The sequence below is a fragment of the Phyllobates terribilis genome, unplaced genomic scaffold (assembly GCF_046119375.1).
Source record: "Phyllobates terribilis strain yellow unplaced genomic scaffold, ASM4611937v1 Scaffold_1__5_contigs__length_1240528914, whole genome shotgun sequence".
Lineage (NCBI taxonomy): Eukaryota > Metazoa > Chordata > Amphibia > Anura > Dendrobatidae > Phyllobates > Phyllobates terribilis.
In genome coordinates, this window is record NW_027362761.1 from 482,377,035 (window position 1) to 482,393,499 (window position 16,465).

At 43.2% G+C, this 16,465-nt stretch overlaps 1 protein-coding gene across 1 annotated transcript in view; it reads left to right on the top strand.

Annotated features, from left to right (window-relative positions):
• The window catches only part of LOC141265858 (baculoviral IAP repeat-containing protein 1-like), a 132,016-nt gene that overhangs the window by 80,507 nt on the left and 35,044 nt on the right, over nt 1–16,465 (top strand). The window contains exon 2 of the mRNA XM_073679493.1: nt 5,977–6,603. Coding sequence (XP_073535594.1) covers nt 6,054–6,603 — 550 coding nt within the window. The 5' untranslated portion in view covers nt 5,977–6,053. The remainder of the gene's footprint in view (nt 1–5,976; nt 6,604–16,465) is intronic.

Sequence of the window (16,465 nt, forward strand, 5' to 3'; positions counted from 1 at the left end):
AACTGAGACCCAGTCTAAGTGTTTTCCATTAAGAACCACCCTTTGTTTCCTATCACTGAGCCAATTCTTAACCCACATACATATATTTTCCCCTATCCCCATTGTTCTCATTTTATGTATCAACCTTTTGTGTGGATCCGTATCAAAAGCTTTTGAAAAGTCCATATACACAACATCCACTGCATTTCCTTGGTCCAGTCCCGAACTTGTCTCCTCATAAAAACTGATCAAATTAGTTTGACAGGAACGGTCCCTCATAAACTCACGTTGATAATGGGTCATGAGGTTATTCTTCTTCAGATACTCTAGTATAGCCTCTCTTAGGAAACCCTCCAGGATTTTACCCATAGTAGAGGTTAAGCTTACCGGCCTATAATTTCTTAGTTCAGTTTTTGTCCCCTTGTTGAATATTGGCACCACATTTGCTATACGCCAGTCCTGTGGTACAGACCCTGTTATTATGTAATCTTTAAAGATTAAAAATAATGGTCTATCTATGACGTTACTTAATTCCTGCAGTACTCGCGGGTATATCCCATCCGGGCCCGGGGATTTGTCAACTTCAGTGATTTTTAGACGCCGCCGTACTTCCTGCTGGGTTGAGCAAGTGACATTTAATGGAGAATTTTTGTTATCACTAATCATGTTTTCTGTCATGCGATTTTCTTGTGTAAATATGGTTGAAAAAAAATAATTTAGCATTTTGGCTTTTTCCTCATCCTCACCCACCATTTCACCCAGACTATTTTTAAGGGGGCCAACACTATCATTTCTTGGGGGGTTGTAGGGCGCCACAAATCCATGAATCCCCTACGCTAACATTATTTGATCTAAAGGGAAGCCAATTCATTTAAAAACCATAACAAATCTTAAAGATTTTACATGATATGTCTACAGGCCATAATTCTGATATGCAGACAATACTATGGGTTAGGGCATAGTGGCCAGGGGGTCCCATGCGTCCCCTGAGGCTGTCATCTGCAGCCCGTAGGGCACTAGAGCTCCCAAAATATCCTTGTGACAATGGAGAGCAGGCTGAAGGAGGAGAGCACCGGCGCTGCTTAGTGACATCACACTGAAGCACAATTTGTCAGAGCGCAGTGCATCAGAATTGAGGCATCTCTTTCCAGTACTGCTGAATAACTAGTGGCAGTTGAATATGGAGAAGAGCATTTTTTTACCCTTTCTCAACATCTGCCATAACTGTATGATGCAGTGGGAGGAAAGCAGAAACGTCACCATCATCAGCGAGTTTTAACTGATACCATGTTGCAAAGGCCACAAATGATATTAGCACCGATCGTGGGCACTTAACCCCTTGGATACCACTGTCAATAGTGACAGCAGTATTTAGATGGTTATCTAAGTGAGGGGCACCCTCTTTAAGCCCCTCGGCAAACTGGTGGGTGTCAGTAGTTGCCATGACTACCTGAAGCCTAGTAATGGACTTCAGGCTAGCCAGCCATGGTGGTTTGTAAGGCCCTGCAATAACCAGGGTCTAACAAGCGAAGTGTCAGTGTAAAACTGCCAGATCTAATATTCTGCAGTAGAGAAGTATTGGTGGATATTAGATCAACATTCAGGCAGGTAAAAGTTAAAATAAAACTTTTAAACTAAAACTTTCCATATCAGAAGTAAGCTAAAAAAAAAGGGAAAAATATTTCAAAATAAAAAAAAATACACTGCTCAAAAAAATAAAGGGAACACTTAAACAACAGAATATAACTCCAAGTAGATCAAACTTCTGTGAAATCAAACTGTCCACTTAGGAAGCAACACTGATTGACAATCAATTTCACATGTTGTTGTGCAAATGGAATAGACAGTAGATGGAAATTATTGGCAATTATCAAGACACACTCAATAAAGGAGTGATTCTGCAGGTGGGGACCACAGACCACATCTCAGTACCAATGCTTTCTGGCTGATGTTTTGGTCACTTTTGAATGTTGGTTGTGCTTTCACACTCGTGGTAGCATGAGACGGACTCTACAACCCACAGAAGTTGCTCAGGTAGTGCAGCTCATCCAGGAAGGCACATCAATGAGAGCTGTGGCAAGAAGGTTTGCTGTGCCTGTCAGCGTAGTGTCCAGAGGCTGGAGGCGCTACCAGGAGACAGGCCAGTACACCAGGAGATGTGGAGGGGGCCGTAGGAGGGCAATAACCCAGCAGCAGGACCGCTACCTCCGCCTTTGTGCAAGGAGGAACAGGAGGAGCACTGCCAGAGCCCTGCAAAATGACCTCCAGCAGGCCACAAATGTGCATGTGTCTGCACAAACGGTTAGAAACCGACTCCATGAGGATGGTATGAGGGCCCGACATCCACAGATGGGGGTTGTAATCACAGCCCAACACCGTGCAGGGCGCTTTGATTTGCCACAGAATACCAGGAATGGCAAAGTTGCCCATGGCGCCCTGTGCTCTTTACAGATGAAAGCAGGTTCACACTGAGCACATGTGACAGACGTGACAGAGTCTGGAGACGCTGTGGAGAGCGATCTGCTTCCTGCAGCATCCTTCAGCATGACCGGTTTGGCAGTGGGTCACTAATGGTGTGGGGTGACATTTCTTTGGAGGGCCGAACAGCCCTCCATGTGCTCGCTAGAGGTAGCCTGACTGCCATTAGGTACCGAGATGAGATCCTCAGACCCCTGGTGCAGTTGGCCCTGGGTTCCTCCTAATGCAGGACAATGCCAGACCTCATGTGGCTGGAGTGTGTCAGCAGTTCCTACAAGATGAAGGCATTGAAGCTATGGACTGGCCCGCCCGTTCCCCAGACCTGAATCCGATTGAGCACATCTGGGACATCATGTCTCGCTCCATCCACCAATGTCACGTTGCACCACAGATTGTCCAGGAGTTGGCAGATGTTTTAGTCCAGGTCTGGGTGGAGATCACACAGGAGACCACCTGCAACCTCATCAGGAGCATGCCCAGGCGTTGTAGGGAGGTCATACAGGCACATGGAGGCCACACACAATACTGAGCCTCATTTTGACTTGTTTTAAGGACATTACATCAAAGTTGGATCAGCCTGTAGTGTGTTTTTCCACTTGAATTTTGGGGGTGACTCCAAATCCAGGCCTCCATTGGTTAATAAATTTGATTTCCATTGATGATTTTTGTGTGATTTTGTTGTCAGCACATTCAACTTTGTACAGAACAAAGTATTCAATGAGAATATTTCATTCACACAGATCGAGGATGTGTTATTTGAGTGTTCCCTTTATTTTTTTGAGCAGTGTATTACAAAATAAAGTAAGAAAAAATAACAGAAAAACATTTTGCCACTAAAACTGATGTTTTATGTAAAAACAAAAGTAAGCAAAAAAAGTGCACATTTGGTATCACCATGTCCAGAAAGACCCAAGGTAAAAAAAAACCTGAACAATAAGCCATATGATGAACACCGTAATAATAAATAAATAAAAAACATGCGAAAAGTGTAGCTTATTCATTATACTGACACACAAAAAATGGAATAAAAAGTAATTAAAAAGTTGTACAGAAAAAAAATAGTATCACTGAAAACGTCATCTCATTCTGCAAGGAATGCGCCCACTTACCCAGCCAAGGCTGCAACCCCTGAGTTATGGGGAGATTAGTTATTGTGCTGATCCGAAGTACTGGTAGCATTAGCCAGTAGCAAAACTCCTTCCAGTCTGGGTAATTGTGAGGACACAGTTTCTAATCTTAATTAGCCAGGCATCTAAATTCATTAGGCCAGTATAATTACACTATTATGTTTATGTTAACTTTTGAATTTACTGTATGTGTTTTTCTTTCGGGTGGAACAAGAAACATGGACTTTTGTTATAAGTCTGATGTTGACTTCTCTTAGTCTGTGAAAAATGAATGTTTGCTAAATATGTTGATTAACCATTGTGTGGTCCCTGTGGCTTGGTGACTCACAGAGTAGAGGAGTATAAGTTCTGCAAATTGATTAAATGCTCAAACAATGAGACATGAGCACTGCACCTTCCCCCCTGACCTGTGAATAATGACCTGAGCCACAGATGTACATATAAACAAGGACAGCAGCTTGGTAGCATGGCTCCATCCTGAGGGACATAGATTTGGATTCTACGGGATGCCAGCCTAAGGGAACACTTCCCTGGCTGGAAGGATACAGATCTGCTCTATTGACCATCACTGACCCTATGGAAACGTTTAGGGAAACCAGGATTGTGACCCTCTGGTCACCTGGTCCCATGGATATGTTCTGAGACGCCAGGTTGGGACCATCTGGTTGCTTGGTCCCATGGAGACGTTTGGAGAAAGCCAGGATGGTATCTTTGGGTCTCCTGGCCACGTACCTCAATAGACTGTCAGCTTCCTAAACTCGCCGATACCTCCTCTCTGTGGGTGCCCGCAACAGCGGGGGGCCACTGGTTGAGGTAGTTGGCACTGGAAGTCCCAAAGTTGCAATTGCTCTATTCCCAGTGAGCCAGCGAAAGGGTGAGACTGTGTAATTTTACACCATCTTGGGTATTTTCTGGGACAGTTCTATATGTTATTGTCTGTTTGGTGGTTCAATAAAGTATTGCCACATTGTTTGACAGTGTTGTCTGAGTAGTATTATGCCCACGTAAGACCCCATGTCTTCACAGTAATTTTTAGTTTTTTTCCTCCTCTTCTTCCAAACAGCTATAACTTTTTCTTCTTTTCACATTTTCAATTAATCTTTTTACCATAATGTACTAAAAAACAAATCCAAGTGGGATAAAATTTGTTTTTACAATATTGATTGCATGGTAAAAATGACAAGACAATATCATTATTGAGGTCAGTACTAATACAGTCATAACAAACATAAGGAGTTTTTTTCATATTTTCATGGTTAAAAAAAATTGGTTTGTGTCGCCATTTTAATACACCTGTAATATTTCTTGATTTCTGTGAATGGACCTGTGTGGGGGCTTTTGTTTTGCTTGGTGAACTGTCATTTTAATTAATACAATTTTGCATATATACTGTATATATGATGTTTTAGCCCTCTTTATTGCATTTTTTGGAGGAGATGCATCTGATATTTCCATATTTTTTTCTTTATGGAGTTTATCATATTAATTCATTTTAGATTTTGATAGCTCTGACTTTTATGGACATGATGATAATAAATATGTTTATTTTTTTATTACTTTATTTTTGAAAGGGGAAAAAATTAATTTTAACTTTTTTTATATTTTTTGTCATTCTTTTTTCATTTTTTAGTCCACCTAGGAGTCATGAACTTGTAATCGTTTGCTTGTACTATATATGTAGTATCACAGTACTTTTTATATACAGTATTGAGTTATATTGTGAAATTACTGATATCCTGCATCTAGGCTTTATAAGAGCACCAAAATTGTGGTGAAAGAAACGTTGAGTAGACCTGACAACTCATTGGCTCTCAGAGATTGCGCATTAAAATACAGCTGTGAAAGATTAATTTATTATTATTTATTCGCTTCGATCTCGAGCCATGGCGACTTGATGGATGAACGCTCTGTAGGAAGATGTTAGCAGCATGTGCTGGCTGTGTAACACAGCTGGCATCTGCCATGTATGAAGTGGGCTCAACTCCTCAGAGCACTTCATTCACCCACATCCAACAACGCAGGAAGGGGTTAAAAGGCAAATGCAATTACATGACTTATTACTTCCAAGCTTCTGATACCCAAAAGCTCATTCACATACTTTGGAGAAAACCATAATTAATTTATGCTACGGATGTAACCGAAGACTTCATCTTTTGAAAGCCAAAGTCTAGTGAATCCTCAACATTTACGCAAAATAAGTTGCCGTTGTGAAAGTTCTTCTGTATATCAGTCCAGTGTGGATCCACACTTAAATTTTGACTACACAAGCTTCTAATTCACATAGAAATCATGGTCTTTGTGCAACTTTAATTCTCTGTTAAAAAAGTCACAAGTGGACTCACGATCTTGGAAAATGTTAGTAAATGATTGTTGTTTTTTTGCTATTTTTCAGGATGTCAAAAAAATTCGACAGCGACTTGAAACTTACAATTATTCTGGTGCTGTTTTGCATTAAAAGTCTTAGAGAAGATGGAGTTAATAAATATATCAGAGTTTGATTCATCCCACGACTTGCTGTTACCTCCATTTATAAGTCATGTTGATGTAGACAAATCTGTTCATAGGAATGAAGAAAGGTACAGAAAAATAAGAGCGCAGCTGCCTACACAACCCAACTACTCAATGAGAAGTGAGATAAAGAGACTGAAGACCCACTGGACTCAAGATCCTCTTTCTGGCTGTTCCCCAAAAGAGTTGGCTTCAGCCGGATTCTATAGAACTGGATTGGAGAACAGCTGCCAGTGCTTCTGCTGTGGACTGGTCCTGTGCAGGCTGTCTATATCGCCTACCCCGTTGGAAAGGCATAAGAAGTTTAATCCCTCCTGTGCATTCATTCAGGGCAAAGATGCTGGTAATATACCAAGTTATGATATTCGTGTGCAGCCAAAGGAGATTGATCCAATCAATGTCAAGGAGTCCATGGAAAATGAGCAGACTAGGCTACAATCCTTTACCTGTTGGCCTGTGTATGCTTCAATAAAACCCTGTCAACTAGCAGAGACTGGATTTTTCTTCACAGGTAATACAATCCTATTGGCAGCATTTGGTTGTAAGATGCTGGTATAGTTTACAAGTCACAGGTAGATGACTGAATTTTTCAATAAATTTGTCTTAGCCAATCACTTGGGCATCATCTGTGCAAATAAATACAGTCATGGCCAAAAGTGTTGGCACCCTTGAAATTGATCCAGAAAATGAAGTATTTCTCACAGAAAATTATTGCAATTATGCATGTTTTGTTATGCACAGTTTATTTCCTTTGTGTGTATTGGAGCAACACAAAAAAACAGAGAAAAAGGGCAAATTGGACATAATTTCACACAAAACCCAAAAAATGGGCCGGACAAAATTGTTGGCACCTTCAACTTAATATTTGGTTGGAATAAATAACTGCAATCAATCACTTCCTATAACCATCAACAAGCTTCTTACACCTCTCAACTGGAATTTTGAACCACTCTTCTTTTGCAAACTGCTCTAGGTCTCTCATATCTGAAGGTTGTCTTCTCCAAACAGCAATTTTAAGATCTCTCCACAGATGTTCAATGGGATTTAGATCCGGACTCATTTCTGGCCACTGCAGAACTCTCCAACACTTTTTTTCCATCCATTTCTGGGTGTTTCTTGAAGTATTTGGGGGTTCATTGTCCTGCTGGAAGATCCATGACCTAGGACGCAAAACCTATCTTTCTGACACTGGGCACTACATTGCGACCCAAAATCCTTTGATAATCTTCAGGTGTCATGATGCCTTGCACACAGTCAAGGCACCCAGTGCCAGAGGCAGTGAAACAACCCCAGAACATCTTTGAACCTCCACCATATTTGATTGTAGGTACTGTGTTCTTTGTAGGCCTCATTCTGTTTTCTATAAACCGCAGAAAGATTTGCTTTACCTAAAAGCTCTATATTGATCTCATCTGTCCACAACACGTTTCCCAGAAATATTTTGGCTTTCTTACGTACATTTTGACAAACTGAATTCTAGCTTTTTTATGTCTCTGTGTCAGCAGTGAGGTCCTTCTCGGTCTCCTGCCATAGCTTTTCATTTCATTCAAATGTCGTGGATACTTTGCGCTGACGCTGATGCACCCTGAGCCTGCAGGACAATTTGAATTTCTTTGAAACTTGATTGGGCTGCTTATTCGCCATCAGGACTATCCTGCATTGCAACCTTTCATCATTTATTCTCTGCCGTCCACGTACAGGGAGATTAGCTATAGTGCCATGTGTTGTAAACTTCTTGATTATGTTGTGCACCGTGGACAAAGGAACTTCAAGATCTCTGGAGATGAACTTGTAACCTTGAGATTGTTGATATTCTTCAACAATTTTGGATCTCAAGTCCTCAGACAGTTCTCTTTTCCTCTTTCTGTTGTCCATACTTAGTGTGGCACACAGACACACAATGCAAAGATTGAGTCAACTTCTCCCCTTTTTACCTGGTTTCAGGTGTGATTTTCATATAGCCCATACCTGTTATTACTTAGCACAGGTGAGTTTGAATGAGCATCACATGCTTGAAACAAGTTGTTTACCCAAATTTTGTCTGGCCCATTTTGGGGGTTTTGTGTGAAATTATGTCCAATTTGCCTTTGTTCTCTGTTTTTTTGTGTTGTTCTGATAAATACAAAGGAAATAAACATGTATAAGAAAACATATTTCATTGCAATAATTTGGAGAAATACTTTATTTTCTGAAACAATTTCAAGGGTGCCAACACTTTCGGCCATGACTGTATCCAAAGTACACAGAGGTCCAAAGCTTTAAATAAACTATAGAACTTTAACTTCCTGAATAGGTTGTGTTAGGACTGGCAGATGGGTGGTGGAAAAAATAATGAAGTGTGCAAAAATGGACGTGGGCATTAAAATTGTGTAAGTATAGTTGAACAGGTGAGTTTTCCAGGCAAACCTAACATTGATTGTGTTAGTGAGGTAGTGCATTCCAGAAGCCAAATGTAGCCTGAGTGAAGACCTTGCCAAAATCTTATCCACTTTGATGTTACTGTAAGGTGTTACATGACCGTGTACGTCCAGCCCAGGTTCCTCCCTTGTAACTTCTCCCCCCCATCCTCCAGCACTCACCTTTTTCCCACCAAATAAAAACACTGCACCTGTATTTCTTTTGGATAAATTTGGCCACAGCGGCCATTTTATTGACAAACAACATTAAGATTTTAAACAGTATTATAAAATAAATAAGAGGGGAGGCTTTTTGGAGCTAAAATAGATCTGGCATAAATTAAAACTAAACTCGAAACCGCCATGTTCCCCTCAGCCGTACACCACCAGCTTAAGGGCAACAAAAGTACCCAGGGTAAAACCCCTTCCAAAGCCCAAAACCAAATGCCAGATCAACCCCACTCAATTTAACATACTGCCTGTAATTTTTATACCAAATTCTTTCCACGGGCACTTCTGTACCAACTCCAAGAACCCCACCCCCCCCCGCCAAACACGAACAGCCCTGAAACTTCTGGTTCGTGAGTACCCCAACACCACCAAAGCCCTCTCAATCCCCTCCTGTATAGCCAATGCCCATATATCAATACCAATGGCGTTCAAGTGCACGCTATCCTCCCTCCAAAAAATTACAACCCCTTCCTTGAGTTCACGCTCCCAGATCATTCCCTCTCATGTGCACAACCAAAATGTCTGGCGTTCTATCCAAGCGGGCCGCCTTATGAAACTCAGGCAGCACCCATCTCCACACCATTCCCCTAAAGCCCAGCCACCGAACAACCACTTGCTGTCTGCGAAATCCCAATTTCCATACCGTCTGGTCTCACGTCAGCACATAGCGCCCCCCAGTGCACAAAGGAGTGTCCAAGAATCCATGCTAACAAAGGAACGCCACCTGCAACAAACAACCACATATTATTCAACCAACTAAAAACCTCTCACTCCCTTTCCCTAGCGCCGGACATAAGACAAATACCTATCAGAATTCCACCTCCTGATCCATTTTATCACATCCGCGCCTAACCCCAAGCTATCGGCTTCTGATGCTGCACCAATCCTGAAAGAATGTGAACCATACACTTCAGGACTAAGGCCCAAATCATGAACTACTTGTTTAAATACCGCTGCAAATTAAAAACGTGACAAAAACTTGCCATTTTCATGACATAATAGCGGGCCGACTCTTCAAGCCAAGCCTGCCAATATGTCACTAGACATTTTCTTGGGCACATCAAAGCTCCGTTTATATCACCCAATACCACCCGCCTGCCTCGGCCCCATTGGTCTGTTTTTCCATGCCTGATCCAAAATTCAATGCCCCCAGCCCAACAGCTCACGTCCTCCGCCAACAAACCCCTCGGTGCCACCAACTCACCTAACCTCAGTGCCCAAAAAAATGCTAATGAAAAAGCTAACCTAAACAGTGTAGCTTCAAAACCAGAACAGCATATCCTGTCCAACGCTAAACCCAACCTTTCCAAAATACTAAAAGACACGGGTCTGCGTTTATCTAAAACCCTACTGCCTCTCCTAAAACCCCTTAGTGCTTGTTTCACCAAAAAAGACATTGTCACGTCCTTCACCCCCTGTAACTTAAAACCGAACAATGAACTTGCCAACTTTAGCTACAGACCACCCAATATCCGTTGCCCTACCGACAAGACACAAAGCCGCTAGCATTCTATCACCATCGTTCTCCACCGCTCCCCACTGCAATACCCAACTGTGCCATACTTGCCATGATGCCTCATATGACGACCAGGTCTGCTTTGTGATTGACTCCTACATTAACCATTCAGCTCTTCCACAACCAGCTGCCACAGATGCGAAGGGCATTCCTGTCCCATGTCCTCTACCTCTGGTGCCAATGCCCAGAAATGATCCCACTGGAAATGAGATAAGGCATCCGCAATGCAATTTTGTACACCAGGAACGTGGACTGCTGTAATCCAAGTGTTTAATTAGAGACAATGGAGAACTAGTTCCCTAAGCAGCCTGATCACCGGAGGAGACGAGGCAGGCAAACTGTTAATTACAGATACCACACTCATATTATCGCAATGAAACCGTACCCTTCTATTCTCAAAACATTCCCCCCAAATTGAAACTGCAACTACAATACAAAATAGCTCCAAAAGAGCCAGGTTCCTTGTAAAATCTCTATCTTTCCACAAACTCGGCCATTCTCCAACACTCCAACGACCCTTCCAATAGGCCCCGTAACCCGCACATCCTGCCACATCTGTAAAAATCTTGCAATCAAAACTGCTCAAAAACGCGTGCTGGATTATCGACCTACCGTTGTAATTTTCCAAAAACAACTTCCAAACCCTCAAATCCTCCTTGTGACACTTATTTAAATGAATGAAATGATGTGGCCCATATCTCCGCACCCATTGCACCGAATGATGTATATTCAACCGAACACAATTCTTGTGCAATGCCATCATTCACAGAAAACCCCTTTGGGTACGAAAAATGCCGAATCGAACAATATTTATTCGGCTCCTTCTTAGGCACTACCCCTAATGGAGAAATAATCACCTCCTTGCTTGGTAAATTACAAAACGGACCAGCCATCCTACCCAACTCTACCTCCTTCGCCAATTTCTCACTATCCACCTCCAGATGAAGGAAAGCCGACCTCAAATTATTAACTGAAAAAGGAACGTCATGACTAGGTGGAGGAATTCTGAAACCTTCCGAAAAACCATCTGAAATAACCCTAGATTTCAACTGATCTGGATATCTACTTAGAAAGAGGGCCATCGCGAGAGGTCTCACCAGAGTCACTCTCTTGACCGGTACCCACCATAAGCTTTCCCTTTCCTTTCTTAAAACATTTTGATGCCCCGTGTGAACTTCCATTACAATGGGAGCACACATGTTTGAATTCACAACTGTTCCCATACTTACACTGGCTATCATTAAATTGCCAGCAGGTTCCCGTTTCCTTCTTAGTGCTTTGTGCCCCCTGGATACCCTCCCCCGTGTCCTGTTGATTGGTTCCCACTATTTCCACTCCTGTGAAAGGACTGCCCGTACCTTGCCGGGGCCATAACCTTTAGCCACAGCCCTATGTCCTTCTGATCCCATCTAATCTCCGGCCGCACCGCTTTCCTCTGCCGGAGTTGCTCATCGTATCTTAACCATGTCTGGCCCCCATAAGTATGATGTGCCTCCCCAATAGAATCCAGGTAACAAAATAAACCTGAGCAATTATCTGGAGCCTTTTCTCCAATGACGCTGGCCATTATTGCAAACACTTGCAACCAATTCACAAACGTCTGGGGAATCAACCGCCACCTAAGCTTCTCTTCCTCCTTTTTTGCTCTCATCCTTTTTACCCTTGCCCAAATTAAAGTTTTCAAGGGGAAGAAGGGAGAAATTTCCACGTATTCATCCCGCCAGATTTTCTCCTTTACTTACTTCTTCGAGTGTGCCCCCAATGGCCACTCAAAGCACACATATACCTCCCCTTTCGCCCTATCATAAAGCTTCACGGCATCTGCTTTGTCCTTTTCCATCTGCACCGACACCGATACACCCGAAGGTGCCCCCTCCACACACACCACCGGAGATTCACTCCTAACCTGTGGCACTACAGGTAGACCAGGTAACCAAGCCCCGATAGGTGATAACCCTGACCCACTGGCTGCCACACTGTCTAACCTTGCCAAAAATTGCGACATGCTCGCTAAAATATCCCTGAGCCCCAGTACCTCTGCCACACTCCACCCCCTAAAATTCTCCCCGCTGGGCCCTGCCACCTGCCTACCCCTTACCCATTCTGCCAACAACACTGCGGGCGACAAACCATACATGGACACATACTCACCGAGCTGCGCAGGTGATGTGTCCCCGCCAGCCGTTGGTCCTGAATTCTGCAAATCCCTTAAGTTATCACGATCGTCCCCATAGTCTGATCCTCCAGACTCTTGCAGCTGCTCAAGGCCCGCTCCCCTGGCCTCCGCATCACCAGGGGGGACATGAACATGTGACGATGCGCCGCTCCTCCCTGCAGCCCTTGACCCTGCACGACCTCTAGACCCGGACTGTCCAGCCTGGTCCGTGCTGCTCTGTATAGGACTGCCAGGCAGCTCCATGTTGCTGCCCGCCACTCCGCTCCCTGAAGATTGATGACCCAAGCCAGGCAGCAGATCTTCAAACTGCTGCTACTTGCCCGTCGCACCCCTTTGAGGTGCTCGCCTGCCGTTCGATCTAACAGGCACCCCGACTGGATCATCGATGGGTGTGCCTGCCATGCTGCTGCTTCTTCTGGCCTCACTCCTCTGCAACGCATGGCGCTGTGCACCCCTGTGGCTTCTCTTCTGGGGGTCCGCACCTGTGCTCTACCGCCTGATTCCGGTGAGGCCCTCCCACATTGCTCGGACACTCTCGCTGTGCAGCCCCGCCTCCTCAGCGATAAGATGCGGGCCTAACTTCCGGTACGGCCCTGGCTCGCGTACCGCGCCTCACCCAAGATGAAGGCTGCACTTCCGGCGAGGCCCTCACTTCGGCCGTAGACCGCGACCCGCTCGCAGCAATGCCAGCAGGCCAGCTGGGTGGATTTCTGCCGTGGAGGGGCTCCGCAGCCTGCGCCTGCTGCGTGTGGACATCTCTGGCGAAAGTCTCTCAGGGGGCCGCGTTCTCCTGGCTCTCCTTCCTGACCCCGCCGGCAAATCTTCGGTCCTGGACTCCCCAGCAATTCGGATAGTTGGGACTCCAACCACCCGCCATGTCTGGATCACGCTGCATCCCACAGCCTGCTAATCAGAGAGTCCACTGTTTCCATCAGGACTGATCAGTGTTTATAGTGATTGAGTGGATCCTTCCTCTGTAACTGCACTGCAGGACTGGCGATTTTCCCACACTTTTTCCTTCATATACCCCCCTTTTTCCAATGCTCGTGCCCCTGAATCCTTCTACCCAATCCCAATTCCTTAATTTTTGAAAATTGCATCCTCCTGGCCAATCCCGGTCATGTGGGGCTTTCTCCTAGCTGGACCTGCCTCCAGCCTCCTCCTAGATTTCTAATCTTAAATTAATACAGTAGAAGAGAATCAATGAAAAAAATGTATAGTTCGTTGTCAGCAGCATTGAGATGTGAGGAGTATCAATATCTGACAACTATGTGACCAGCAGGAGAATTTTACATTAAATAACAGATGAACCAACACCCATCATTCAGAAACTCTAAATATGAGGTGAAGTTCGCACATGAACAAAGACTGAGAAATAAGATAAAACAATGTGGGACATTTTTATCAATGCTGTCTAATTCTTAGACAGTGTAGACAGTGGAAACTGAGACTAGAGAGTCTTAAAATGCGCCAGATTTATCAAAGTGGTACGAAGTGTTTGATAAATCTTGCAGATTTTTACACTGTCTAGTCTACGTTTACACTACCTGTTAGTTTACCTACTTGGTGCCAAAAATGTACCCCTCAATTCTGGTGCATTTTTTGAAATGCAGTGTCCCAGGTTTAGCCGTGTCTTTACTGGCAATCAAAGCCCTTCTAACAAGTCCATTCATTTTGACGGACAAGAAAGTATCTAAAACAAACAAAAAATATGGTGCAAGTCATGAAAGATAGTTTTATGATGCAAATCATGCCAGAATTCTACCCCAAAAATCAGTAAGTTAGTGATCAACTCAGTGGTCCTGGGTTCATTTCCCACCAAGAACAACATCTCTAAGGACTTTGTATGTTCTTTCCGTGTTTGTGTGGTTTTCTTTCCAAAGACATACTGATAGGGAATCTAGATTATGAGCCCTAATGGGGACCTTGATTATAATGCCTGTAAAGCGCTGCAGAATTAATTGCGCTATATTAGTGAGTAAAATAATTAATAAATATACATGTATAACCTTATAAATAGATACCTACAATGTTGTACCTATCATGCATGGTGAAAAGTACGTAGAATGCCAGTTAAGAGACATTCAACAAAGCATATTAAATAGAGAAGAGCAGATCAATCTGAGGATCGAGTGAAGTCCAGTTCTATGAAATTTGCAATTTCAACCAAATTTGAACAGTTTCAGATTCAATTTGTGGTTCTCAAAAAAGAAAACTTTTCCGGTACCATTTCCCACACTGCTGAAGCATCTGATACCGGGCCAACATAATTTTGCATTGCAATGCAGGCTTCCACATAATGACCTGCAATTATGACATCTTACGGATTATCATACCTTGTACAGTGGTGTTCAGAACCTGGTATATCACAGATCAGCGGCTCCCATGGGAGCACAGTTTGTATGGCAGCGTCATTTTCCATTTCCGGAGTCACTGGGTAAATCTCTCTCGTGTAGAATGTAAGCTCATAGGGTCAGTGGGGTCCTCTCTTTCTTCTGTAGAATATAAACTCTTATGATCAGCAGGGTTCTCTCTCTCGCTCACCTGTAGTATGTAAGCTCTTATGGTCAGCCTTTTCTCTCTCTCTCCTGCACGTGTATTTCAGAGCACTTACAAGTTTTTCAGTATAGAGATTTGCACAAATTTATTTGCTGCAAATTGAATTTGTTGGGAAAATTTGTCGAATTTGAATTTCAAAAGATCCACTCCTCTCTAATATTGACATGATGTTTCAATAAATAAAGAATAGCCATGGAATAAAGAGATGAGCACAAAGATTCGAGCTGTCCTAGTCTTTCGTCCAATCAGGACCTTTGTAACAGTCTTCTTTCTGCAAATGGCATCCTGGGTACCTCTAGCATTTACTAGGAGTCAGACCAGAGTAGCACCCGGCACCTTCTCCCGGTATCCTGGGCACCTCTAGTGTTTGATCAGTCTACAATGTCATGGTGCCTAGTAAATGCCAGAAGCACCCTGGATCCTGGACTGAGAATGCCACCTGCAGAAGTGGAGACTGGTCCAGCTGCCATGGAGGAACAGACTAGACACCGGATCATGGCAACGCCATCTTTTTGCACATCTCCACAGTAATTTGCATGATCTCTATCTATCTATCTATCTGTGGTTAATGTACTGTACAGACTTAAAGGGGTATTCCCATCTCCAAGATCCTATCCCAATATGTACAAGGTGTAATAATAGTTATATTAGCAAATACTGTACCTCCAATTAGAAATGTAGTATAGTATTTTTGATTCGCTATCGCTCTTTCCTCATGTTCAGGCATCGCAGGACCTTAGGTATCCACTGTTACGACCACTAGCAACTAACTAACTGTGATTTTATCAGTGGACGTAACTGTGGATACCTAAGGTCCTGCGATGCCTGCACATGAGGTAAGTGGCATAGCGAATCATAAATACTATACTACATTTCAAATTGGAGGCATTTGCTAATATTACTAAATCATAAGGGAAGGGGAGAGAAAGGAAAAGAATGTGAATAAATATAAAATGTAACTTTTATTATTAATCTAAAATCTGAATGAATTCATATATATAAAATCATATTATTCCATACATCCTATGTGGATGTACATAGGGTCGGTACTAATAAATTATACACTCGGACCCTGTAAATCCTGGATTGTATGAGACAGCTAATAAAATTATGTGGTTCCACCACCAATATCCCTTAAAATTAAAATGTGGGGAAATATATCCTTCCAATGCCCTAATTATGTTCGTCCCTCGATATATCCAAAGTCAGCAGAATAATATAGGAAAATATGCGGATCCCCGCTACATTCTACATAACCAGGTTGATAAATCACCTGTGAGTCACTGTGCAGTATGACAACTTATCATGTTGTCAATATTGTATAAACTGCCAGATCGTAAGTAAAGGTCGCTTTTATATTACAAGCGACCATGTGAATAAGTCAAGTGGGATCACCATAAGAGTCCCCGCAAGAAAATTCTTCTTAACTGACTGGACCAAGTGCGGATGTAATTATATCCCCGTTATGTAAATTATGCGGGACCGTGAATCTCGA